Raw genomic sequence first — 27,241 nt, 5'->3', positions numbered from 1 at the left:
GCCTCACACTGGTTGAGGTTAGAGGGCAGCCTCCAACCTCTCCAAGCTGCTTGCCAGGCCTCCCGGAGCCAGCAGCACTGTGGCTCTAAAACGAGAAGCCCTCAGTTGTGCTCTGCTGTTTTCTTCTTCATTTAGGAAGACAGATTTGGGATTTTTATGATCTAATGTAACTGTTTACCCAGGGGCCACTGGAAGACTATAAGGGGATGATTGATTAATTGATTAATTTTACATGTTGAGGAGATTGGTTAGAGGGAACGCTACTGTAAAACACAATCAGAGATGGGGCCTGGTAGGCAACACTTTTCCCAAGGTCTAGGACAGTGATGGCAAACCTATGACACGCGAACTCATTTTTTTGGTTGATTTTTCTTTGTTAAATGGCATTTAAATATATAAAATAAATATCAAAACTATAAATCTTTGTTTTACTATGGTTTCAAATATCAAAAAATTTCTATATGTGACACGGCACCAGAGTTAAGTTAGGGTTTTTCAAAATGCTGACACGCCGAGCTCAAAAGGTTCGCCATCACTGGTCTAGGAGGTGGGCTGGGGACTTGGAGAGAGTATCCTGGACACCCAGGAGAAAAGGGCAGGTGATATGTCATTGGACTTTCGTGTGGGAAAACACACAGCCCCTCCTTCCAGCCTCTGGGAAGGAGGTGCAGAATCATGAAGTAGCAATAGGCACTTGTGGTGTGCTGACCTGCAGTTCGAGAGGGGCACCCAGCTTTGCTATCTCCCACGCATCCTCTGATTTGACCTTTCATATTCACTCCTTTGGGTAGGCATTGCCATCCTCTCTACAGGTGAGGAAAGGAGATTCAAAGAGGGTCAGTAACTGCTCACTGTCGTCAGCTACTGGTACAAAACCATGACCTCAGGCTGGTCTGCTTCCAGAGCCTGTGCTCTTTCTCTTTGAAACCCTGGCATTTCCAGGACCGAGCTGTGGGCGCCTCTTACCCACATTTGCATTCCATGCTCTTCGCATGGTGCACACCACATAGTAGGACCTCAGAAGTGTTGGTTGAGCAGAAAGTGTGGCTGCAAGCACCAGGAGTATTGTGAGTCCTTAGGGTCACAAGGTATGTTGGGCTCAGAGGGTGGCCTGTCCAAGGAGTGCCTCTCTCCGACTTCTCAGCAGAGGAAACTGAGGCCTGGGGAGGGGAAGAGACATCTCCAAGGCCATGGTATCCATTTGTGGCCTGGAAGGGTTTACTGTTTGCCCCTCATCCCACACTTCTGGACCATTGGGACTTGTCATTGGTCTCCCTGGGCTGCCTGTGGGGCAGTCCAAGCTCTGCTGTGCTGTGCCCTGCCCTCAGGCCTCTCCTCTCTACCCAAGTGTTCCAGAATTCTCAGCCAAGGGGAGAGGAAGCTGTTGGAGGTAGGGGTGGGAATTTGATGGGAGGAGGGATTTGGAGGCAGGGAACAGTGCAGGGACCTGCGGCTATGAGACCCCTTTCCTACCCGCCAGCTTCTCTCCAGCTGGGAGGGGCTGTTTATGATGCCCCTATGACAGCCTCTCCTCAGAAGAGATGATTTCTCAGGCTCTGCTGCTGATTAGAGCTGGAATTTAAATGAACAACTGTGACCTTGTGGAAGTGCCCTAGTTATTCAGAGGCCCGATGAGGAAATAGGCCTCTTGCTTCAGTCCATCAGAGCCCGGCAAGCGAGGGAGGAGGGGCTCTTGTCTGCCAGGGCCCAGAGGAGGTCTGCGTTGCTGAGAGTTTGGACTGCCTTTGCTCCAGTCTTCCTCTGCCCACTCTTGATCTCTGCCCCCTTCAGTTTAAGTAGTCTCAGGCTGTCCTTGGAGAAGGGACTAATTGTTTGTCCTCACCCCTGCCCTGTCTCCAAGGGGCCACTCAGTCCAGCCTGAGGGACACTTCTAAACCCGAAGTCTGGACGCAGCATCTCACTTGTCTGGCTTGTATTTATGGGCACAATGGCTTTGCCCTGGACACTTGCTGCTCAGAGGTGACTTACCCACCAAGCAGCATCGACTCACCCAGGAACAGCATAATCTCAGGTCTCACCCAGACAGACCCCCAGGGGATGCACATTAACATTTAAGACACCCTGACCTGAAATTCCCAGCATCTCCTTGGCTCTGGAGCCAACAGGGCTGTGTGTACTGAGGAAGGTGCAGTCCACCTTGCTAAAGTCCAATTCCTGGTTTTGCTGGGCACAGCATGAAGTATCCACTTTCTGGGTTGATGGGATGTAGGAAGGAGAAAGAGATTAGGGAAGGGAAAGGGAATGATCATTTATTGACCACTTAGTCTGCGCCAGTCACTGTCCAGGCCCTTTCCAAATACAAGTTTAGGTTGCGAGAGGCGAGATAGTTTAGGATAGGGCAGGGCCCACAAGTTGGACTCCCAGGCCAAGTCCAGCCTGCTAACTCATTTCTCATGGCTTAGTGAGGGGTGTGAGCTGTAGGGAAATCCACACTGCTGTGCACCACTGGATTGGAAAGGGGCCTTGGGCTGGGCTCAGCTTCCAGCCAATTTCCAGGCTGGGGCCTGGGAAGACCCCCTTGGCTCCCATAGCAGTTCTTGAGGAAATGTGAGTAAAGGAATTGTGTCTTTAAGGATTTTCTTTTCTGCTCCCAGCCTGCCTCCAGCTTTGGCTAACTCAAGGAAGCAGATAGCTGGGCCTTGGCACCTTTTTCTAGGGTCTTCTAAAATCTCTTGCTTTACTGTCTTGGAAAGGCAGACTTAACTGGGATGCTGCTTATGATTCCATTCTGTTTCCCAGTTCCAGAGGGCAAGGTCAGAGATGGAGCTGAAAAAAAAATCATTAGAGTTATCCTATAGTCTCAGTGGGATAGTACTGACCCGCCCCAGCCCTGTCAAATGTGTGGGGACTGATTTGTTGCTCCAATGATGAGGGGGCATTGGCGGAATTTAGTAGGAAGGGTCAATGAATGCTAGAATGTGGAGGAGGGTCTCATTCAAAGATGTGTTGCTCAAAATGCCACTGGTGAGACCTAAGAGAAACTGTTCTAGACCCATTTTTCCCTTGCACAGGAGGGGAAACTGAGGCCATGGAACTTCCAGATAACTCAGCTAAATCACACAGCTTATTTATGGCAACCATGGAGCCCCTCCCCATCTGTAGACCTGCCTACGGAGGTCTGGAAAGAATTTGGGATGAGGGGATGGAATGCAATTGAGAGCTAAGGACAGTGGGCGCCCTTGTGGGGACTCTGACCATGGTGGGAGGTATCTGAGGATGCCTGGCATGGAAGCTGCTAGTGCTGGTGTTGACGAGAGAAGGGGGGTGAGGTGGAGAGAGGGCCTAGATTTACAGTCTCCTAATAATGACAGCAAGGATTACTAGCTTGAAAAGCCCTTCCCATGTGCCATGAACTGTGCTAAATGCTTTCCATATGTGGCTTCTGGTGATTATCCTGGTGATGCTGAGAAGGTAGTTTACAAGTTGGAGACAGCTATTTTACAGGAAAGAGGCACAGGAAAGTTAACTTGCTCAGAATCCCACAGCTAATAAGAGAGAGAGATGGGATTTAAATCCAGGGTTTAGATTATTGAGAGCATTGCTTTTGTAAACTCTGGTAAGCAGCCAGATCACCTAGAGGGCTAATGAATGAGATCCCAGGGGATTCCAATATGACCCAAGTTGGAGAACCACTGTTTTAAAGAAAAGTGAGCCCAAAGGTGAAAGGACTGGAAAGTTTCAGCCTTGACCATTATTTTATACCCTACATACATTAAGGCAGGTTGAGATAAATGATTTCTTTGTCTGAGCTCCCATGGCACTGAGGGCATGGGACTGGTAGAGCCATCATCATAATACACTATAGTCAACTACATATTATTCCCCACATGCTCCTTATTGACCACTGTGAGCTGCAGAAGGACAGGGAATGTCTTATTCTTTGACAACTTTTCTATGCCTACATCCCCACCACCTGCCATATTATATGTGCTCATGAAGCTTTGTTGTTAAAATCAGCATTTCAGGAATGGAAAGGACCCAAAAGTTTGTCAAGGCTCTCTGTGTATCTAATTTCTGAATCTCTCCTATAAGAGTTTATTTAGATTTGGCTTGAACCCCTTTAGTGATGAACAACACATTACTCCTTTAGCCATTCCGTTCCATTCTAACAGCACTGAGTGTTCATAAGTTCTTCATTATTCTGAGTCACTATAGCTTTCACCACCTGTATTGCTTCCAGCCCTTGGAGACACAGAATAGATCTAATTACACTCCCAGTGTTTGAAGACAGGGCTTTTGTCTTTAAGGATTTTCTTTTATAAAGCTTAAAGCTTCTCCAGTTTCTTTAGGCATTCTGTACAAAGGTTTTAGTTTTTTATAACCCAGGTCATTGTTCTCTAAAAATGACCTTTTGGGGAGCATTCTTTCCAAAGAAGGATGCCCACATAACATATGGTATTGTGGATATGTCCCAACAAGTTCATTACAGAGTGGTTTAATTACTCCCTTTTTTCTAGACTCCCTACATCTATTAATGATGATAGCAAGCACCTTAGCTTTTTTTTTTTAAAATGACTATAGTATTATGTTGAACTGCTGCTAAGCTATCCTCTACCCTTCCTGCACTGTGTAATCAATGGCTTATTTGATTTAAACTTGGGATCATCCTTTGATTTTGTTCAATTCAGCCCTGGATTTTTAAAATCCAGCATGCCATGATCTATTAGGGTATAGTTCTTTCATCTAGCACATCAGGTGTTTCTTCCTGCTTCATGTCATTAGTGATTGAAGAGCTATTTTAGAGAAGTTCATGACAAGTCGCAGATCAAAGACTTCTTCTTTGGGAAGATTTTTCTAAAAGTCATAATGCTGATCCTTTAACCCTTTGAGTAACAAGCATGACTGCCTTCATCTCTCTTCCTTTTATGCTATTCCCATGTGAGAAAACCCTCTTCCCCCTCTAAAGAGGTGGAATAGATTGGGAAGATGCTGCCAACACTCTTCCTCTACCCTGTGATTATACCACACAGAATCTGTGGCTGATTCATGGGTGACACTAGAAGAAATACTTTCTGTTCAGTCCAGCTCCTGGGCTGTTAGGGCTTAGAGGTGAGGATGGAACACAGTGGCATCATGGAAGGGCAAACCTAGAGGCTGGACCAGGGTAGCACCTGTCTTGGAGGATTAGCAACAGGCTCTTTTCTGGAAACCATCATCATAATCATTTCAAATATTCAATTCAACCCCAGTACTATGCAAGGTTTGTAGAAAAGCCAAAATCACATATGTAAACAGGTGATCTTCCCGAGTGTGGCTCATGATTGGCATTAGGTGATTCATTGAAGCTTTCTTTAGTGCCTACCCTTTTATGGGTGGTATTAGTTTGAACCATGTAAAATGCTCATTTTGCAGGTAAAAACCAGTCAAATATCAGATGTTTCATATAGCTATTTGACCTCATTGGAGAGCAAGATACTTCATAGAAGCACAGAGTCTTCAAGTTGGATTGGAATTTTGGTAGTTATCTTCCAAAACCCCACTCTGAATCTCTTCTGTGCACCTACTATTCTTGCAGAATGTGCTTGCTCCTTTGTCTTGCAGGTGCAATTTTAAAAATGCTTAATGGCAGCTCTCATGTCCTTATCTAACTCCTTTTTATTTGTCTGTGTGTAGCACTTCCTTCAGCCATTCAGCATGTGACCTGCTTTGGAGTCCTTACCATTCTGATTATTCTTTGGACACACCTGGTTCATGCCCCTCCTAATACATTGCACCATTCTCTGAACCAAAAACCCTAGGTTTAGTAGAGTCAGTGCTGAGAAGAGATGGAACTGTTGACTTCTTTTTATTTGCGGGGACTTGAGGGTGTTTTGCTTAAGTGCTGGAGTTTACATTTTTCCTTTAAATTAAATTTCACTTTTGCCTATTCACATTCTTTTGGACCCTGATTCTGATATCTAACAAATTAACTATTCCCCTCAGCTTTAGTTCATCACAATAAGACAGCATGCCATGAGTGTTCTCGGGCAAGTTATTGATCAAAATGTTGAACAAGCTCAGGCTTCCCTGCAAACTACTGATGAATCCCTGGTAGAACAAGGAGACCAAAGTTCACAATGAAAGTCGGGAAATTGCCTGGGAAGGGCTGGTCTGAGGCATAATTGTGGAAGAGGTAGAGGACCCCACCTCTTCCCTTCAAGCATTCTTCTCCCCAATCCCAACCCATCCCTTGTGCCTTCCCTCCTGCCCTCAATGACCAACTTCCCACACTGCAACTGCATGTCTCCATCCTTCCTTTACTCTCGTGTCCCTGCATCACCCCTATCATTGGAGACAGATCTCCATTGGCTTCCTAATGGTCTCACGCACAGGACAGTGACAATGATTGAAGAGCCTGAGTGTGTTTTGTATTCAGATTTCCATTTAATGAGGAAAGTGCCTTAATAACCTCAAGAAATGATCTAGGAAAGGAAAAGAAAAGCTTTATGTTTTAGTAGAATCTGGGGATGGAAATTGAGGTGGGGAAGATGGTGGCTGTTTAGAAGAAGCATTCCCCAAGTGCTCCTCATATCATGCTCCACCAGGGTCAGGTCAAATTGATGTCCAGACACTATTTCTGCTCCTGAATTCTCTAAGACACGTGTCTTTCCTTCTCTACCAGCACCAAATTAGACAGAATAGCTAGTGTCATGGTTACCATCACAGCCTGGAGAGCCCATCTCTTGGCTTAGAATCCTCACTTCACCCCTTACTAATAGTGTGGCTTTGGCTCTAAGCCTTGCTTTGCTTATCTGTAAAATGGAAATTATAGCAATGTCTATCCCATAGAGTGATGTTTAATGAGATGACACATAGCCATGCCTTGCCTATAGTACACAGTCAACAAATATTATTACTGTTAGAATTCTTGCCAAATTAACTGAATTTCCTCTCTTTTAAGTGCTTAAAATGCTAAGATATGTATTTCTTCTTCCCCCTTCTCTCTTTTCCAAATTCCCGGTCACCCTACAGAAGTGGTCACTTGTGGCTTCTCTCTTTCTCAGGCTCCACCCTCTATCACCCTCACTAGCCCCTTAGTTCCTCCAGAATGAATGTTTTCATTACCTTCTGATTTTTCATAATTACTCTTTTCAAAAGTCCTTGTGGCTTCATAAGAATTCAACATTGGCACTTGGCACTTGCTGTAATTAGTGACATTTAATTTCTCTATTTCAGTGTGGAGAAAGAGATGATATATGTAGATTTTATACTGGCATAAAAGTTACCCTGAGAGTGAATGAAAGAAAAGCCTTGGCAGATAACTTGCTTTTTTTTTTTTTTTTTTTTTTACCCCTGAATCTATATTTTCCTCATGAGTGACTTCCTTCCTCCCCTGAATTACTTTCCCCCATTTCCCAGCCAGAGTGAAGGAAGGGTGGATTGAAAATTATCTGAGGTGGGTGGGATAGTATAGGTTTGAGGGGGAGACAGTATTAGCTTACATGATGAAGGCCTTCACCTTCTGGCCTGGTCCCTGAACATTGCATCTTCTTCTTTCCTGTTTCAGTAAATGGCTCCTATTCTCTGCATTAGTCATTACCATGACAGGCTTCATGATGGCCACAGCCGCTTACAAATGGCTTTGCTTTCATAGCCATTTCCATTCTCCCAAGCTGCAAAAGCAACTAGCTCCATGGGGGTTTTCCCCAAGGATATCATGCAATTTAGAAGGCCATAGGTGTATTTTGTATAAACTTTACATATGATTTACAATCTGTTCTAAGGCAATTTCAACTTTGTATGTCTTACCTACTGGTGAGCTTTTCCTCCTCTTGTTCTTATATGTACCCTGAGAATCTGTGCACCACACAAAAAGACAGACACAGAGGGGTGGAATATAGCTCTGGAAAGAGTGAGGGGAAGGGTAAAAAACAGCAGACATCTTGAGATCCAGAATGGCCCCTAGATCCAGCTAGGGTGTGACATTTAGATAGAAGATACTTCAGTTGCTTTCTAATTTTTTGCAATTATTTTTTTAAAAAGTGTTTTGGAATAGAAGGGGGCTAGCAACAGAATTTTAGAAAAGACCTGGAGTCTCTAGAATTCTTGGTTTCCAGTTCTTAAACCCACAGCTATGAGGATAGGTCAAATTGATGAATTTGTACATGAGATGATATTGATGTAAAAACTCTTGAAAGTGGAATAAAATTCCCTTCTCAAAAAGCAAAATAAAACTCAAGCTGTGTTATGGTTACTCGGTTTCTCTGCTCCCTCATGATGTTTCCCATATATTCCTGCTGTATATTCCTCTTCATGTTCTTTTTTGCTTTATTGCCTGCAACACCAGAGTTTTGACATCAGGATCCCTGATCTGCATCCTTGGCCTAATATTTCTATTTAAGATTTTTATAAGTTGAATAATATGAACATTTGATTCCAGTTGCAATGCTGCCACTACATATGTAGCTTAATAAAACCTGCTAAGTACATATTTGAATTTTAAAGACACAGGTGGTGGGTTATTTGCATTTTAAAAGGATTCTTCCTCTTGCAAAAGGATCCACTGCAGGGTTCCATTAAATATCCAATGCCTCTTTATCCAATACTGCATTTATCATAAAATTTATTTTAACAAAATTTGAATTATATGCCACTTCAAGGAGTAGCTCTCTCAAGTTCTAGTAAGTATGGCAATCACTTGGGCAAGCCATTTCACATTCAGATTTTCCCCCCACCTCCTCCCCAAGATTCTGATTTATTAGATTTGGGGTGCGGCCCAGATCTTCACTGTTAATAAGCATCCCCATGTGATTGATGAAGGTGGCCAGTAAAATACACTTTGGGAAATACTACTTTAAAGAAACACATGTGTAGTCCCTAAATGGGGCCCCACTGTAGGAGCTTCTCCAAGTGTCCTGCTTACTCTTCATTTGGTAAATTTCTGAAATATCTATTTGGGTCAGATAAAGACTAATCCACCACCTCTCTTCTACTCACTCCTTCTCCCAGCTGCCAATCATCTTTACTCACAGGTACAAAATGTTTGTACTTTCATTTTTAAATTAAAAGAATATTAATTTTACAGCTTTATTGAGATAAAATTAACATATTACGCCATGTAAGTTTAAGGTATACATGCTGGTTTCATACATTTATAAACTGCAAACTGATTAACACCATAGCATTAGCTAACACCTCCATCCCATCCCATAATTATGATTTCTTTTTGTGGTGAGAACATTTAAGTTTCAAGTCTATAATACAATATTATTCTTCCTACATTTTTAACTTTCTGTTTCACTCTTAGGTATCTCCTTGAATCTTCCTTATTCTCATTTCTCAGTGTTTACAACCCTCCTGTGAATAGTCACCTACTGAATTTACATACCTATTCTGTTCCCCTTCACCTTTCTACATACTCCACCTGCCTTTCCCAGACCCTCCCCCTTAGTACTCTTGGTCTGGATGCTGAAGGCGATGGCTTGGTCCAGAAATATCAGACATTTTTGAAATGGTGACTTCTGCCAAAGTTTCCCTTAGCCAAGTCCAGGGCCCGTTGTTCTCTCTCTCTACTATCCCCTCCAAATAAAAGACCAAAAATTAATTTTTTACAAACAAAACAAATCATGAGAATGACTTGCTTTGGCATGGTTCCATTCTTTCATGGATATTAATCCTAGGGCTCGAGAAATGAATGCCAGAAATATGCACTTAAAATATGGTTATAGTTTAATAAAATTTGTTTAAAAAAATAGACTCCATGACATTTATGGCATATGTATCTATCTATGTATTTAATATACCATTGATCTTTTAAAAGTCAGTTGCTTGACCCGTATTTTGCCTCTGATTACTTTTCTAAATTGCTAGTAATCTCCAAAAAACGTTTAGAGATTTCCATACTTCAGAGATTTTTCTCCTTTATTAATCCCATATATCCCTAACTTTCACTCTGGGTAAAGGTTCTCTGGGGTGATCTGGATTTTGTCAAATATCTCCAGTAATAATAAAAGCCATGGATGAGCAACTAACTGGTACAGTTGCTTACTGGTTGGAAATCTTTTCTTGTAACTGATTTATCAGAGCTTGTACTTCCCTTGAAGTAATGAGCTCTTAATAACCTTGTTTGACTTCTATGAGAACAGAGCCAGAGGTTGTGCTCTTTGTGTATTGGGATTGTGGTCCCTCTTTAACCCATTCAGTGCTGGGCTGGACCTCCCTGATCACGGGTGAGGGACTTTCCAGGAGAAGATGGTGGTGGAGAAGCAGAGGAGGGTGTGGCTGTCACTGAGCTAAGAAGAGGGCAATAGGGGACAGCAGAACATTGTTTCCTGTTGTCTATGCAGCTCTTGCAAGCAGGAGCTCATTTGGTGTGTTCAGTGTCATTCCGTTTTTATAGAAAAGAATACTGTATCTCAAATGAAAAAAAGTTGGATGGTTATCTCTGGATGGTGAGATTATAACTAATGTTTTTCTTTTCTGAATTTTCCAAAGTTTCTACAATGACCATGTATTACTATTAAAAGTAATTTAAAAGAAAGAAACCTATTTTGCCTGGCATCTGGAGTCTCTTTGCCAAGGGACCTCAGCGTTAATAGATTTATCTCAGATCCTGCCTATGGCAGGAAGCAGTGTGGGAGTTCTCGTGAATGAGGCCCAGAACAGCTCAGCAAACGGAAGCCTGTCTTAGGCTGCAGAGTCGGCCTTTCTGCCCAGCAGCAGGAAGGCAGGCCTTAGTCCCTCTGCATGCTCTGGAGTGTGTGTGCCACCCCTACCTCCACTCAAGAATTAAGAGAAGATTGCATTGCATTGCATTCGGAATTCTAACTTTGTCTTCTTTCTTTTTTCCTTCTCCTTCCCCTCTCCAACTCCCCCTTTCCCGTCTTCTCTTTCCTCAAGGCCTCTCCCATCTCATGATGAGTGAACAAGGTAGGTGTGTTTTGCTTGTGGTGCTACAGCTGCCCCAATCGCTTGCCTTTGTGCCTTTGGCTGGTGGCTCGGACCCTCATCATCGCTGCAGGCCATTTGCTGCCTGCTCTTCCCATGCCGGGCCAGGCTGGCGGCAGAGCCCCTTGTGGTGGGAGCACCTTTCCCGATGCATCCTGGTTTCCCACCCCCATCGTCTCCTTGGCTTTGCCATTCTGCACATTTGTCACCGGGGCGCTGGCCCTGCAGGGCTGCCTCTGAGAGGGAAGCATGAAACAAGGCATGACGGTGTCGGTAATGGGGGTGAATGAAGCTAATTTCAGAGCAGCAGAGCGGTTAACTTCCTCCTGCTCCTCCCCACGCCCCATGCTGGGGTTGGGGGAGAGGAGCTGGACTTCTCCCAGAATTCCACCCTGAGTAAGGTTTGCTTTCTGCCTTCCCCTCCATCCCCACTGCCCTTTGTAATGACTTTCAGCCCCTCGTGGTGAAAGGCAGCCCTTGGGGGTTGACTGTTTTCAGTTTTGTATAAAAACAAAAACCACCAAGAGAACATGCTAATGTCCTCGTGGCAGGATTCTAACTCATTATACACCCTGAAGAAAACTGCATATAAAGATCTGTGAATTCAGCATCTGCAACCTAAAATATTCAAATATGCAGGGAATGAACTGTGCAGGAAATTCAGCTCAGCTAAGCACAGGGTGGGCTGTGAATGAAGCCTTTTTCTCCTAAATAAAAATTTTCCACATTATCAGCCTAAATCAGGATTTGAGAACTAAGCCTACTTTAAATTGTCTTTTCCTTTGCTATTCAATTGCCACCATTGTGTTCCTTCTGAGACTTGGGATGATTGCAAGATTGGGCTACGTGCCTTGCCCTGACACAAAAAGGCTGTACTTTAATCTCTTTTCTGCCCCCCCCCCCCCAACCTCAAATACACATGGGGCTCAGTGCCCATTTTGGAGGACCAAAGAAAAGGGGAAGGAAGGATACTTCCTTGTTCTGTTTTTCTTCATCTCTTGACAAAGGTGGGGCAGCACTGAAGGGCTTCTCTACCTTTCCTCCCACCCTTATTTCCTTACATTGGATCCATCAGATAGTGTTGCCACAAAGGGTAGTCTGATCAGATCAAGGAACCACCCAGGGCTGAGAAAAGATTTTTATGGTGTCCAGGAAGCTGCAGAGGTGGGCAGTGGAGGGCATCCTAAATGATAAGGCAGGTTGAGAAGGAAGCACACTTTCCCAATACAAGTGCATCCTCCAGACATGAGCAAGATCCATGATGTGGACTCCGGACTTTTCAATGAAGACACTGTCTGGTATAGAGCAGGTGTCAAAGAGCAGAGCTGGAGGGAGGAGGTCACGTGAATTTTCAGGTGTTACATGGAGCTCTGGAAGAGGATGGCATGAAGTCTATCTATTCTTGTAGGTGACGTTACCTGCCTATAAGGCAAAGTTATCTACCAACAGCAGGTCACTATGAAATGGGTATGAGTGGGGGATTTACTGAAGTTGACCTAGTGGCCAGGCAGTTTGAGAAAGTTAAGCACAAATCTACCAAGTGGGTGGATCTGAGCTCTATGAATTGCTGGACTTCTCTGGCCCAATTTTGCTAAGTTACACTAGAAAAAGTAGGCCCTCAGAGTCCTGATGAGAAGACCCCCTTTTATATTCTCTCACAGCTGATCCCAGTTGCCCTTTAGGGGTCCTCCCAGCTTTTATAGTGGCTTAGAGTCTGAGTGCATCTTATGGCTGATGCCATAGGATGGAGTCTAGGCAGATGGGACAGGCTGGTGGGGACTTCTTTAACCTTAGTTAGGCTTGTTTCAGACCCACTAATGCAGCACAGGTATTTTGGAGGGCTAACTCCCAACGATGGTATGAAAAGCATGTGGAGAACTTCTATTGCAAACCTTGCCTGATTTCCATTCACTACTGAGCTTCTCTTGGGCACCCAGATTGATGTGTGCATGAGTAAAGAACTCAGGCACACCCCGGTGCACATAGTCGGGGGTCAAGTCAGGTATCTCCTAGGAAAAGAGTCTTTAGGCAGTAAAATAGTGACAGACACGAATATTGTGAATTCCTCTTTAGAGAGGCTTTCACGAAAGGAAGCAGAATTCTTCTGGGTGGGCAGTGCCTCTGAGATTTTAAGTTGCAATCTGGCAGTTTAATCTGCTTTTTAGAAGGTCCTTTAACTACTTTCCTCCTCCTCTAATTTCCCCCCCCATTTCCCAGCCTCTTGTCTGTGCTCACCCTGTGATGGTTAACTAAGAAACCAATTCTACTTCCCACCAGTACTCCTTTCCTTGTCCTTGTCCTTATCCCTTCAACATGAAAGAGATTTCTGTCTGGTACCCTTGGAATCTCCAGACTTTGTTTTTGATGTACATAAATATGTGTGGAAATACTGACATATGTTGTGTGTGCACCCTCCATACATGTATGTTACACTTGATCCTCATGATCCTGTTAATGTTGGGAAAATACAGCAGAACTCAGCTTCTCTGAGACTTTCCCTGGCCAATTTTAGATTGGTTAAGTGTGTGCGATTTCACATACATGTGGCATGGGATTTCACATACATGTGGCTGTGCAGTGCTTGTGCATGAAAATGTGGTCCTGTTTCCAAGGATGGGACAAGAGATACTAATGGGAGAAAACTTAAACATGCCACAGATGGAAGCAGGTCTCACTGTTATGGCTTGTTTAAGCATCACATTATGGATTTGTTTTGTGCTGCCTTCTCAGAATGTTGTTGTGCTGTTGCTGTTACTGTTGTGGGGTTTTGTTATGTGTGTTACATTTCTTTGTCTGTTTGCAGTGTCCTGATGTTTTACTCTCTCTGCTCTCTCTCTCTCTCTCTCTCTTGCCTCCTCCATGGTGGACACCATGCTTCTTCTACTTAATTGGACCTTCCACTTCATTTCTGTAGGTAGAAGTAAAGGTAGTGATCATTTTATTTTTATCATTATAATAATCAATCTGCCTTCTGAAATATTCATGTATCCAAGGGGAATTGTTGATTCTAATGAATACAGTCCAAATGATAACTTAGTGCTTTTAACAACTAAAAAACAAAACAAAAAAACCCAAAGCCAATGCTATCATTTCCCTTCAGTGCACTTCATGTTGGATGTTTGGGGATGGTTCCCAGTTGGCCCAATTCCTGTTAAATCCAGGAGCCATATCTATTATGATGTCCTGGTTCTCAAAGGAATGGGGGACTCTGAAAGTGGTTGTGCAGTGTGAGGAAGACATAGTCTACTTAATGCAGGATATTCTACGAATCCCTCCCAATAAACGCAATGGAGGGAACAGGGAGATGTGAAATGATGTACCATTGTTTCCATTACTGCTGAATTTGGGGATAACATCAGTGAGGGAAGGATGCTACATAAGAAAGAGAAGAGGGTTGGTGAATAGCTTGAAATATTATCTAATGTAAAATCTGGGGATACTTATTTTTTGCCTGTATTTTGGGGAGTGGAAATTTTCTGATGGGGTGATGAGCTAAGATTGGTGGGACTGAGATTGTAGAAGAACACAGGAGAGGCAATGCATCGTAAGGAGAAAGAGATAATACTGGATTTGAACTCACAGAGCACACCGTTTGCAAGGTAGGCAGTGTGTGTATATGTGCGTGTGTGTGTGTGTGTGTGTGTGTGTGTGTGTGTGTGTGTGTGATGGGGGAGAAAGGAGAGGCGCTGAGCAGGCCGGCAGCCCTAATGCCCTGATGTGCCTTTCGACACTTCCTACCTTAGGTAGCACAGCTCACTCATCCATTCCTAATCAAAGCTGTCAGAGACCTGAGCCCAGAGCACCTGGATCGCCAGCTCAAATTGGATTAGCTGTTCAGGAGAGAAAGGAGAAGTTAATTGATACATTATAAATATGTATCTGGATTGGTTCGCCCCTCTTCCTGCCTGACTCTGCAGCCCCCGTGTCTGCAAAGCTGGGTGCGCCTGCTTCCTGCCAAGATTGGCTGATAAGAGAAGTAGAAAATGTGAATTCTGGCGTGAGGATGTTGAAGAAAGAGGGGTTGACAGGTTATTGAGAATGCTGATTTGATGACTAGTCTGTGGACTTTTACCTCAGAAGCAGCTCAGTCCTTTCACTTTGGGTTAGTTGACTGACTGCTCCTTTTATGCGAATCATGGCTGGGTTCATTCTCAGAAATCTGTCGTGGGGACCCTTGCCCTAACTTGAGCTTGGTACCTTTTGAAAGGAGGTGAGAAAGGGGGACAAGGAAGAGCAATAATAATTGAAAGGGTACATCTGGCTGTAACCCCCACTTCTCTACTCTGCTCAACCCGAGGCTGCCAGGATGTCCTCATAGGCAAAGCCACCTCATTTGCCCAGGACTCAACCTTTCCGAAGCACATGGAGCTGTGGCACCTGTCCCTCCTCCCATGGCTTCTCTGAAAGCACATCAGAGTCAGTCTCCCTTCCTCCTCCCCACACTCACTCCATCTCTCTCGTTTTATTTCTCTAATCACCTAAAGCATCCCATAAGATAGATGTGTTTCGTGGTTTTAGGCTTTGCACATGGGGATCTTATTTACTTTCTCTGGCTGCTGTTGCTGACCCTGATTATTTCCCATGTGCCATTCATTGTGTCATGTGCTCAGGTGCCTTGTCACACTGAATCCTTACAACCATTTTATGAGGTAGGTGATGGCATAAGCCTTGCTTTACGGATAAGTAGAACAAGCTGGAGAGATGTTAATAACTGAAGTCAGATGGCTAATAAATGGAAAAGAAACCCAGAATCTGAGCCCCTAACCACACTATATGGCCTCTCTTGGACCCAGGGACGACCTTGGGTCATCCTTTAAGACCCAAGCCTCCTAGATCCACCTGACTTTGTGCTTCTGTTATAAAGTACCTATGCCAAGCTGCCTTGAAACAGAATTACTCATGTGTTTCAGTCACCCCCCACCTCCCTAAAGGACAGAGGCCGAGTCTTGGCCATCTGTCACCCACACCACCCTTAGATCAGTACTTTGTCCAGAGTTCTATACCAACCTCTGCCTCTTGCTGCTACCCTTATCACCCCAACCTACTGAGCAAAGGAGCCCCCAGGGGTCATGGAGTGAGGCCAGATGTTCTGGCTCCAGTCCCCTCCTCCACCCAGGCCTCGCTTGGCCTGTGTGTACAAGTGACAGAGAGAAATGGTCGCTGATTTTCCCAGAATAAAAGTGGAAAGGTCTTTGGATTTATTCTTAGCCGCTTGTCAGAGAAAAGAGTGCCTCAGATTCTGTCATTGTTTAAAGCTATCATGAAGCAGTAAACTTGCATTGGGAAGAATTGTGAAATTCACAGCATATTTAGGCTACAATGATAAGCACCACATTGACAAGACCATTGGGTTGCATTGAGCCAAAAACAAATGTGACTTTACCCAAAAGTGGCTGACCAAAGGAGTTATTCAGCAGCCAGCCGTGGTCAGCTTTTTTTTAAATCTGATTTTTTTTTCAGCCTGTGTTTAAGTGTCTAGAGTGTGTTTTGACCTCCCTGCCCCTTTTCTTGTTAAGTTGGGGATTGCCCATTCTGGGTTGGGTTACCAAATAATTTCCCTTGAAACTGAACTTGGAGTAGGTGTTGAAGACTCAAATGTCTTCAGGGGCCTAATAGGTATCATCAAGGAGCAGATCCCATCCTAAGAAAAATCCTAGTGTAAGAGAAACAGTAGGGAATGGTGGGAACTATGGCAAAGTGGAGAGCAGAAAGCTTGTCAAAGGCAACAGCCTCTACTCTGCTCCAGCTGATTGCTACCATGCAAGAACGCATGCCCAATGTCACCAGGTCCTCAAGAGAAGCCCAGAATTGGATTTTAAAAATAAAAACATCAGCTCATAGCATCTTTCTGTCTCTATATGCATATATAAATACACACATACACACGTGCACACACATGCAAACACATGCGTGCACACACACACAAATGGTTTGGCCCATGAACCACAAGTTTTTGCCCTTTGGCTTGAGGAGAAAGGCGATGTAAAATATTCCTCCAAGATTTGTGGCAGAATGTCAATAGTGGGAGGTAGTCGCTGGCGCATGTTTGATTAATTTTCTCTGTGCTCATAGCTGTGGTCAGGACACCAGGAATCTGTTCTGTCTTTGCCATTAATGCCAGGGAACCTGATCCATGTGTTGGGTGAAAGTTTTGTAAAGCAAGGGAAGATATGAGAATGTTGAGAATGACCAGCAAGAGAAGTAACTGACAATTGCCAAGAACTGGCACGATGTTTGAATAGTAAGGGTGGCTGGAGGCATTTAATTCCTTTTTATTTTGCTCTATGGAACTCTCTATTTACTGGACTAGTTAGTGTTGAACCTGAGATCTACTTTAATCCTTCAGAATTTAGAAACCCCTTCTGATTTATTTATTGTAGCTTTCCCCATGTGGATTTGACCATTGGCTGTCCAATACTGAACTAGTCAACATTGGCCATATGGGAAAGAGATAATCAAGCTACATGAACTTGAACATGATTTTATGTAGATTGTATTTTGTTGGTAATGACATTTAAAAAGCTGATTTGAGGAGTTGACCCCCCTCTTGTCCCTGCTAGGACTTGAGAGCCCTGCAAATAAGTTACTGCTTTGATAGCCAACTGTTTATGCAAATTAGTAAATGCAATGCCAGTTACTAATTATGAAAATAAACTCATCTGTGCTCTATAAATATCCAATTATAATGAAATAGGGGCAATATTACATTTCCATCTCTTGCCTCATCTGTTTTTCACCCACCACTGATTTATCCTCTTGACAATGAATAAATTCACTTTGTTTCTTAAAGAAGCCTGTTTTCCATGTTTTTTTTCCCCCCTCCTTCTAATGTTTTGAAAGTCTGCAGGGGGAAAATAGATTTATTTTAAACATAAGTATAATTGCCCGATTTTATCAACTGTGTTTTTGACAGTGATGTTTCTAAAACGGTGCTTTAAAAATATGAAAAGTGTTCTTTCTCCTTTTCCTCGTTTAGAAATTTTTATTGGACACCAAAGACATGTTTTTTAGAACAGTTGTTTCTTAGAACATTTTTAAAAAAAATGTGTGAATGTGAAGAGTAGATTTATTAATAAAATGTACTATGGATCAATGGATGTTTCAATTAAATTCTAGTTGACAATATATAAAGGAAAACATTTCTCAGATTTCTAAGCACCATATTTATTTCCAATGCAATTATCATTTGGATTTATTGATTACACATAGTTTATATATATATATATATATATATATATATATATATATATAACTTTTTTCTCAAGGGTGAATAGTGATCTCCTTGCACAGACTCTTACAGGAGCTATACTTTTCAACTGTAGATTTCTATGTACACATATAAATTTTGATAGCACCTACAGGTAAAGGATGTTTTGGATTAGATTGTATTATCCTTATGACACATCTCATTTATAAAGAATTGAAAACATTAACATGATGGAAAAGTATTTAATAGGAGAACAAACCAAGTGTATTTCCTTATGTGCTGAGGCTTGTTTACACCATGGTCTGCTTCTCAGGTATGCAGGATGGTGGATGTGTATCTGGGTATAGGTACAGTTTGTCCAAATACATATTCATAGGTTTACACTGGTTGAGTATGTTTTCACGTGTGGCTTCCATCTGTAGTGTCCTGGAAATAATACATTCTGGGGTGATATGCATCTGAATTCAGCAGGCCATTGGCTTTCACATTAGAAAGCAATGTTTACTCGGCATTGGACAAATATTGACAGAGAGCCAAGTGCTAGGTGTTCAGGACACAGGCTGACCAAGCAATGATGAACCGGCCTTCTAACACCTTGCTGACAGTTCATAGGAGTCTGGCAATGGCTTTCAAATAGCACTAACCACCTCTCCTTCTAAAGTCTCAGCTAAGTTCTGTTTTCAACGTATTAGTATGTATGCAGTTTTAAAAATTAATTGTATTAATTTATTTTACAGAGAAACTATCAGGTAATAATTCAGTTAGTCAAATCACTCACCCTTTCAATTCTCAGAAAAGAGAATATGCTTTGTGTGTAAACATGCAGGGAAGTTTTCATTTATTTGTTCACTTATTTGTTTGTCTATTGAGGGCTAACACACACTGTGTAAAGCATATAAAATCCACACACATAAGCGGGCAGCTTAAAGATTTGTAACCTATATATACCCATGCATCCAGATTGAGGTATGCAGTGTACCCATCACCCCCATGAGGTTCTGCCATGTCCCTTTCTGTCATTTGTTTTTAAAAAATACATTTATTCTCCCTACAAAGCAGTGTGTATCCATGTAGTAATCAGCAGGCAGATACCAGATCAGTTTCATTTTCAGCGATAGGATTAACTTCAAGGGAGACAGAAGCATTGTAGGGTCCATTGTGTGTGAACAGAGGCAAAAATTGTGCCCTTTGGTACGGTGTAGCTTGGTCCTGTTTTTGAAGATGTTCAGGTTTCCCTCTGCACAAAGAGAATACCTAATTGATATCATTGAGTTTCTCTCTCTCTTTTTTTTTCCTAAGGCATTTAGTGGCAAGTAGAACAGCAGAAGTAGAAAAGACCATATGCTTTGTAAAAAGCCAGACTAATAACACTTTCTGATGGACGTCTGATTTTAAAAGTGCCGCATCTTTCATTAAAATTTACATGCAAAGTAAGGGCAGGCGTGGTGACATGAAAGCTAATGCAACTTCCACATCTTGACATAATAACAATCACAAGAAACTGGAGATCCCAGATGGCAGCTTGGCCTTTGCCATCCTTTTAATAAGCTACTAAACTGCTAATTATTTCACTCTTTTGGGCAAGTTAATTTACTGTTGACTCTTAAAGAGATACTGCTCTTTTTCACCACACGCCATAAAAAACAGAGCCCTTTCACCTGGAGCTGTGACAAGTGCTTCTGTGCAGGTTGGAAGCGTTCCAGCCGATTGTAACAATGACAGCAAGTATTGGGGTGGAATATGTTGCTTAGTAAACAGTGGTTTTTTTGTGCGTGGATTTTTTTAATTTAGGAAAATTTTAAAAATTCATTTGGCTTCGGATCCTGTGTGTGTGTGTGTGTGTGTGTGTGTAAGAGCAATAGATCAATACAGGGAGAAGATTTGAAATTTGGAGCCTATTTAAGAGTGAAAGAACAGCTGCCTTTGAAATGGTTGCTAATTTGGACAATTAATGCTGTTTTGTGAGTGTGTTATTTTCTGTGATCGTGGTTACGAGGGATGATGGCGTGTAATAGCTCGTTTCCTAGGCTTTATGGTAATGTAGCATAGTAAAGACCCCAGGGCTGGAAGAGAACCAGGTCTCGTGTCGTGGAGCCCTTTTAGGTGAAAGCCTGCTTTTTTCCCCCCTGCACTTTGACTTCCTCAGCATGATTTTATATTTTAGCACAGACACAGATGATTAAATGAGGGATGTACAAGTGGGCTTGGCTGCATCAGGAGTGGGTGTTGGGAAAAGAACCTTATTTGCAATGAGCTGACTGACAATCAAAATATTTACTTAAAGATAAGCTAATGACGCTGCCTTACAAAATGACTGCAGATCCATTACTGAAATGAGAATCAATACTTTGTCTTGATACTATCCAAAAATAAACGGAAAACCTCAAGTACTAGAGTGTATGTGTGTGTGTATTACACTTCTCCCAGGACAAGATACAATGTGTATCAAACAACAAAGGTAGGAAAAGCTCTGGACCCATTTTCTTGAAATATTTAAACTGAACTTAGTGTTGCTACTGTGATTAGTTGCTCCTTGATGTTGCTGTTAATAGTTACTAAATGGCTTAAAACATGCATTGAAAAACACATTCTCCAATTACTGGTGGTAACTCTGAACATGAAATCGATAATGTGAGTTTTGTAGTCCAATGTCATATCTTGTGTGCTACGCAGTTGATGGGAGGACTGTGGAGCTCAAATACTAACCATTGGCTTATTATTCAAGTCTAGAGGAACTGGAGAGGTTTTTAATGTTATATTGCTTTAAAACTAATGTATCATCAGGTTTCAAAATGGCCCCAAGGAAAAATATAAATGAGGGTGAATTTAGAGAAGTTTGTCATCTTTCAGAAACTTATATTATATAGTGTGTTCAGCCAGATTGCCATCTTCTGAATGAATTTTGAGAAATACTAATAATGTTTCAAGAAAAGAAAAGTACTGGGAAAAGTAAGTCCTCAAAACACACGTTTAAAACAAATTAAACAGGTTTTTAAACCATAGGATCGCTCAGAACCTTTGTTATGACAATGCAAATTATGATTCTCTATGAAAGAAAATGTAGTTGTCAAAGTTACCCACATTTATTTCACGTGAAGCACCCCCCCCTTTTTTTGTACTTTACATCTTGGATGAGAATAGCTGGAATTAAAACTAGTGATCAGTTGAGAGATTTTGGACAAGATAATTCTGAAATCTTCTCCAAGTCCAATATAAGTTGTAATGTCTGTAGAATTTGAAAGAGGCTTTTGGATTGCCTTCACTCAAGAATCCTTTTAATTACATTTTCTGTGTTGATTGGGAGTAGTTTTTTAGATGGGTTAGTTTCAATGGGGAAATTACTGCTTCCTGGTAAAATGCGTAACACAGATGTTAAAAGAACCGCAGTTTTAAAGACACTAGCCTTGTTGAAACACTTCCAGTTTGTATTACCTAAGTACTTAAACGGATATCCCATAGAGTGTATGCAAGCAATGCTTGGGAAAATGGCCTGTGGAACTCTAGGAAGAGCTGATCTCAGCTGATCTCAGCTGAAGATGAGAAAAGCACTAGGAACTTTAAGTCTTATTTGCTTAGAATTTGGGAGCAGCCATTGTGATCACTCCTCCACTGTCTGCCTAAGGGCATTCATCCTATCGCTCTGGGAGTTTGGCTCTCACTGGCTTTTCTTCCGGACAGTGAACATGTAGGTGAAATAAATTCCTCCTGGAAAGAATTACTTGTGCTTTGTTTAGAAATCATTGGCTCAGCTGAGGATTTTGTGGGCTCTCTCTTTGCAAGGCCGAGGACTTTGTCCTATTTATGTGCTGTTCCTTCAGCATGAAGTGGTAGCCATTGATCCATCTGTAGTAGACCATTTGCTTGGGGCTATTAATCTGGTCTCTGGAGATGTAGTTTGCTGAGCCAGCCATACTCTCCCTCATTTTCCCAAGTGACCAATAACGGTCATTTACAAAGGCCTTGGGCAGAATTGTTATGGGTGAGGTTCCGAGTTCTAAAGGAATTGTTGCATGTGGCAATTGAGCCTGGAAAACCGGATATCCAGGTGTGACTTACTCGAATGCAGGGTCAGAGTTGGGGAATAATTAGAGCGCTGAGATAAATGACAGAAGAGGTTGTTCAGGGTGCATGGTGGATGAAAGCACTGATATTAGTGCCTGACACTTAACAAACATTGTAACCTTGTTCAGCCTCATTATCCTAGTAAGTAAAATGGGCACAGTAATACTACCCACTTCATAGGGCTACTGGGAGGAACCGTTGAGACAACGTATATGAAAGGCTCTTGTTAGAACTTAGATTTACTATAAAGAAACATTAGTTATCATCATAAATACATCTTGTCAATATTACCAGAGGTCTGGGAACTTTGAACAAAGTAACCCTTTTGAGTTTCCATGTCTTTTACCTGTTAAATTCCTACATGGTAGGTTTGTCTGGGCATTAATTGATATCATGCCGGTGAATGTGCTGTGCAAATTAAAATGGCACAATACGACACTAAGGAATATAAGGTCCGTAAAATCAGGGGCGACATCTGTGTTATTCACCATGGTATCTCCAGTGCCTGCCTCAGAGTGGAAATGGCTCAGTACATGCTTGTTGAATAGGCACTAGGACTCACTGAGCCAATAACTCTTAGTGGAGTTCAGTAACACTGACAGCCCGAGCCTCCCCGAAATCCCATTATACTTTGAGTAGAAAGGCTTTAGGCACCTCCATTGCAAGAGGGAACAATTGGCCTCTTCCCTCAGAGCCTCCCACAATAACCAAAAGTAATCCTGATAAAACCTGTTTGTTCTTTAGGTCTTTGATGGATGTCTTTGCTCTTTTTGTGTGCACAAAGAGTTCTGGGATTTCCTTATATTACTTGATGAAACTATATGAACCATGCAGATAACACAAATATTGAACTCAGAGTTCTGTTTTAAAAAGTGCTGATTTGCTTCCCCAAACCTCAGAAGTATATAATTTAAGAGCTCAAAGAGAACTTAGAATTCCATTAGTCCAGGGTTGGGGAATGTCAGCCCGTGGGCAGTCTAAGGCCTGCAAAATCATTTGGTCTGGCCCTGCCAAGGCATTAGGGGTGAGTTAATTCAATGTTTGACCAAATAGAGCAGGCTAATTTTTAAGTTGATAATTTTGTATGGCCCGAGAATGATGTTCTTCTGCCAGGTTCCCTTGGCAGAAGAAAGGTTCCCTCCCCTGCTTTAGTCCCTCCCACAGTAACTTTGTGGATGACAAAACCTATGAGAGGGCATAAATGCAGTGTTTATCGCTACACTGATAATTCGTAGGGATACTGGGGTTGGACCCAGACCTTCTAATGCTCTTTTCTTTCCCCTCCCACCAAGTTGCCTCAGTCATCTTCACGGGGAGAATAGCATTTGTTACAGGCTGCTGAGATCATTATGGAAAGATTCTGGAAATATCAGAGTTCTGGAAATATCAGAGTTCAAGCATTTGAAACAAGGTTGTTTCTTAAATAACCTGACTGCCCCGAGAAACTGATCCAATCCCAGCTTTGAAATTGTCAGTCAGTTCCACTGACTTTCAGGATTGGATAATGCTCTGTATCACTTCTGGATTGCTGTCCCCTGCTTTGTCTTGGCTGAAGTAAGATGGGACACCTGTTGAAAAAGCTCTTACACCCAGTTTTTAAATTTTTACTGTCCCATGTTGACAGTTTATAAGAGGGGATGCCTGTGAAGAAATTCACTTGGGACTGATTTTCAAACTGTTGCTTAATAGTTTCTCCACTTCCTTTAAGAATAGTTCAGTAATTTTATTTACATTTTTTTTTTTTACTATAAAGGAAAATTCATTTTTTTCCTCAAGTAAGAAATATTTGTCTGTAAGCTAATGTTTTCGTTTTCTTTCAAAAACAAATTTGTTCCTTCAGGGTTCACCATGGGTTGGTCTGATGGTTTAAATGTAGTGCCCTTTTATTAGGCACCTTTGGGGGATGTAGGTCTGCCATAAAATCAGTTCTTAAATTGTTACAAAATAGCCTTCCTTCAGACTGTTTTGATCACAAGGGCTCTCAAGTGTCAAAGTCATTTGGAGAACTGGATAGATAAATGCAGGGGCACTAAGCTTTTTTTCCAGGGTAGAATAAAATGTGTTTTCTACTGTGTGTTCAGCTTTGATCAGGATTTGTTAAAAGGAAAAAAAAAGGAAAGGCAATGATATTAAATATTTACAAGAGCGATTTAGTTGTATTATCTTGTGCTCTGTATCTCTGTGTAATAGTGAAATCAGCTCCTATCGAAATAAATGCCATGAAACCAGTGGCTGTGTGAAGGTCACTGCCTAGGCAAGGTTAAAGTAATTTGTGTGAATAATGATTTTTGTCAACTTTCCAGATCCCTTTCTGTTTTTTTTCGGCTTCCCTCCAAAAATAATAGGAAAAAAAATACATTTGAGGATTCACAGGCTCACTCTCCTTGCATTCTTTACGCCCTTTCTGGCCAACTAGGTCCCTGGAAGCCTTTTATGCATTTTTGTTTCATCCATTTGGTGGCTAGAGACAGGACTGCTCTCCCTGGAGGGGGACGGTTGCATTTCTGTTTCCTGGCTTTTCTGCCAGCCCTCGCTTGCAGTTTGTTTGGGGATGAGGACCAACACCTCTTCTTTCTTGGCAACGGTCTACCTTGTTTGAAAGGATTCTTCAATTTCTCTACCAGTTCCTCCTCTGCCTAAGGGAAATTTATTTTAAACTTTATTTTCTATATCACTTTAAAGAAATATCTTAATGACTGCATGGCATTCTCCCCATTTTCATAGATGAGAAGACAAAAGTTCAAGGTTATAAAACTAGTTACAGCACTGGTAGCACAACCAAGGTCAGCTTAGTTTTGCCTGCCCTCAAAGTCTGGACTGATTCTACATGACATATCACTTCAGTTAATTTTACTGAACCTCCGTTTCATCTTCTAGAAAGTGTGTGTGGGGGGGGTAATAATACATTATTATAGTACACCAGAGGCCTGATACACGAAATTTGTGCAAGGGGCTTGGCCCTTGCAGCCACGTGGTGGCTTGCCTTGGCCCTCGCAGCCCCAGCTTTGTCCAGAAGGTCATCCAGAAGGACGTCTGGAAGGTTGTTTGGCTGTCTGGTCTAATTAAAATATTATGCTTTTATTATTATACTAGAGGCCCAGTGCACAAAAATTTGTGCACTCGGGGGGGGGGGGGGGGGGTCCCCCAGCCCGGCCTGTGCCCTCTCACAGTCTGGGACCCCTCGGGAGATAACGACCTGCTGGCTTAGGCCTGCTCCTGGGTGGCAGAGGGCAGGCCCAATCCCTAAGTGCAGCCCCTGGTCAGGCTCAGAGCAGGGCCGATTGGGGAGTTGGGGTGCCGCCCCGTCATGCACAGAGCAGGGCGGATCGGGAGGTTGCAATGCCACCCTCAGTCACGCTCAGGATAGACTGATTGGGGGGTTGGGGCACCGCCCCCTGTTACACTCAAGGCAGGGTCAATGGGGAGGTTGCAGCGCCACCCCCTGTCACGCACAGAGCAGGGCTGATCAGGGGTTTGGGGCGCTGCCCCCTGTCACAGAGCAGGGCCAATCAGGGGGTTGGGGCGCTGCCCCCTGTCACTCACAGAGCAGGGTCCATCAGGGGGGTTGAGGCGCTGCCCCCTGTCACTCACAGAGCAGGGCCCATCAGGGGGTTGAGGAGCTCCTCACTGTCACTCACAGAGTAGGGCCGATAGGGGAGCTGGGACACCGCACCCTGTCACACACAGAGGAGGGCCGATCAGGGGGTTGGTGCGCTGCACCCTGTCACACACAGAGCCGCAGGGCAATCGGGGGATTGGGGAGCTCCCCCCCATCAGGCACAGAGCAGGGCTGATCAGGAGGTTTGGGCGCTGCCCCCTGTCACGCTGATCCCAGTGCCGGGACCCTCGCTGCTCCGTTGATCCCGGTGCCGGGAGTCATATTACCCTTTTACTATATAGAATAGAGGCTTGGTGCACGGGTAGGGGCTGTCTGGTTTGCCCTGAAGGGTGTCCTGGGTCAGGGTGGGGGTCCCCACTGGGGTGCCTGGCCAGGCTGGCTGAGGGGCTGAGGGCTGTTTTCCTGCTGGCAGTTGACTAAAAGCTCCCAACTGCTCCTTGTTTTCTTTTTTTTTTTTTTATTCTGGGCCAGCTTTAGCTCTGAGGCCTCGCTGCTAAAAACATGGATACAATGTTGCGGTCCGGGGCTGACTGAAAGCCCGTTTTGTTTAGCTTCGTATTTGCAACATAGTAATAGTTGCTTAGAGTTGCAGTTGAGAGGCCGGCAAGTGAGGCGGGGAACGTTGGAGTCTGCAGTTCCTGGAGGAAGCAAGCCTCCCTGCTCGCTTCAGTGCATGGCTGCTGGCCGCCATCTTGGCTGACAGTTAATTTGCATAAGGATACGCTGATTAGCCAATGGGAAGGGTAGCGGTCGTACGCCAATTACCATGTTTCTCTTTTATTAGTGTAGATATTCCTAATAAGACATTTAAGTAATATTGCATATAATATAGTGTAAAAAATACATTAGTTTATTTTTGGTTAACTTGAGAAGTAAATGAACTAACACATGTTAGGTGTATAACAAGATGTTAGGCTTTTGCTACAGTTTTAATGAATAATATCTTCCCTCCACTATTGACAGTAACAATAAAGTATAATTAAATTTAATAAGGATTGAGCACAAAGGATACACAAAATGAATAAAAATCAGTTTTTGTTCTTAAAGCAGAGCTCACAATATAGTTGGAAGAAGACACCTATATAAAGAATTCCAAAAGCTATTTATATAGTTTCTTTCTTGTCTTGGGCTTTGTTTGTACCAAATGCTACTTAAAACATGAGAGAGCCTTTTTCTAGAGATAAGTAGTTTCCTGTGGGGTTGGGATATTATACTGATGTTGCTGTGGCAGCTACCTGTGTCTTATTTCCTAATGAACTGTGTTTACTGGATGTGAAAGCCCAGAGAGTGGGTTGGGAAACAGGATAAAAAAGAGGTATAGGATAGCTACTAGGTCAAGCAATTTCAAAATCCCAGTGGCTTAATGCTAACAAAAGTTTCTGAAAGAGAGGGAGAGAGAGAGCGAGAGAGAGAATGAGTAATTGGAGGATTTTTTTTAAGTGTCAAGCCTGAAAGTAGTGTGTGCC

At 42.9% G+C, this 27,241-nt stretch overlaps 1 protein-coding gene across 17 annotated transcripts in view; it reads left to right on the top strand.

The window, feature by feature from the left end:
* Nucleotides 1-27,241, top strand: part of NRXN3 (neurexin 3) — a 1,545,560-nt gene that overhangs the window by 108,261 nt on the left and 1,410,058 nt on the right. For 15 of the 17 annotated variants that reach the window (XM_070415776.1, XM_070415667.1, XM_070415687.1 and 12 more), the window contains one exon: nucleotides 10,840-10,869. The exons of the other annotated variants lie outside the window; for them this stretch is intronic. In XM_070415776.1, coding sequence (XP_070271877.1) covers nucleotides 10,840-10,869 — 30 coding nt within the window. The remainder of the gene's footprint in view (nucleotides 1-10,839; nucleotides 10,870-27,241) is intronic. 17 annotated transcript variants of the gene reach the window in all.

The sequence above is a fragment of the Myotis yumanensis genome, unplaced genomic scaffold, assembly GCF_028538775.1.
Source record: "Myotis yumanensis isolate MYYU_CA2020_CCGP unplaced genomic scaffold, mMyoYum1.0.hap1 SCAF_1, whole genome shotgun sequence".
In the NCBI taxonomy this organism is placed as follows: Eukaryota; Metazoa; Chordata; class Mammalia; order Chiroptera; family Vespertilionidae; genus Myotis; species Myotis yumanensis.
Note: the sequence above shows the minus strand (reverse complement) of the source record. Positions and strands in the feature narration are given on the sequence as shown.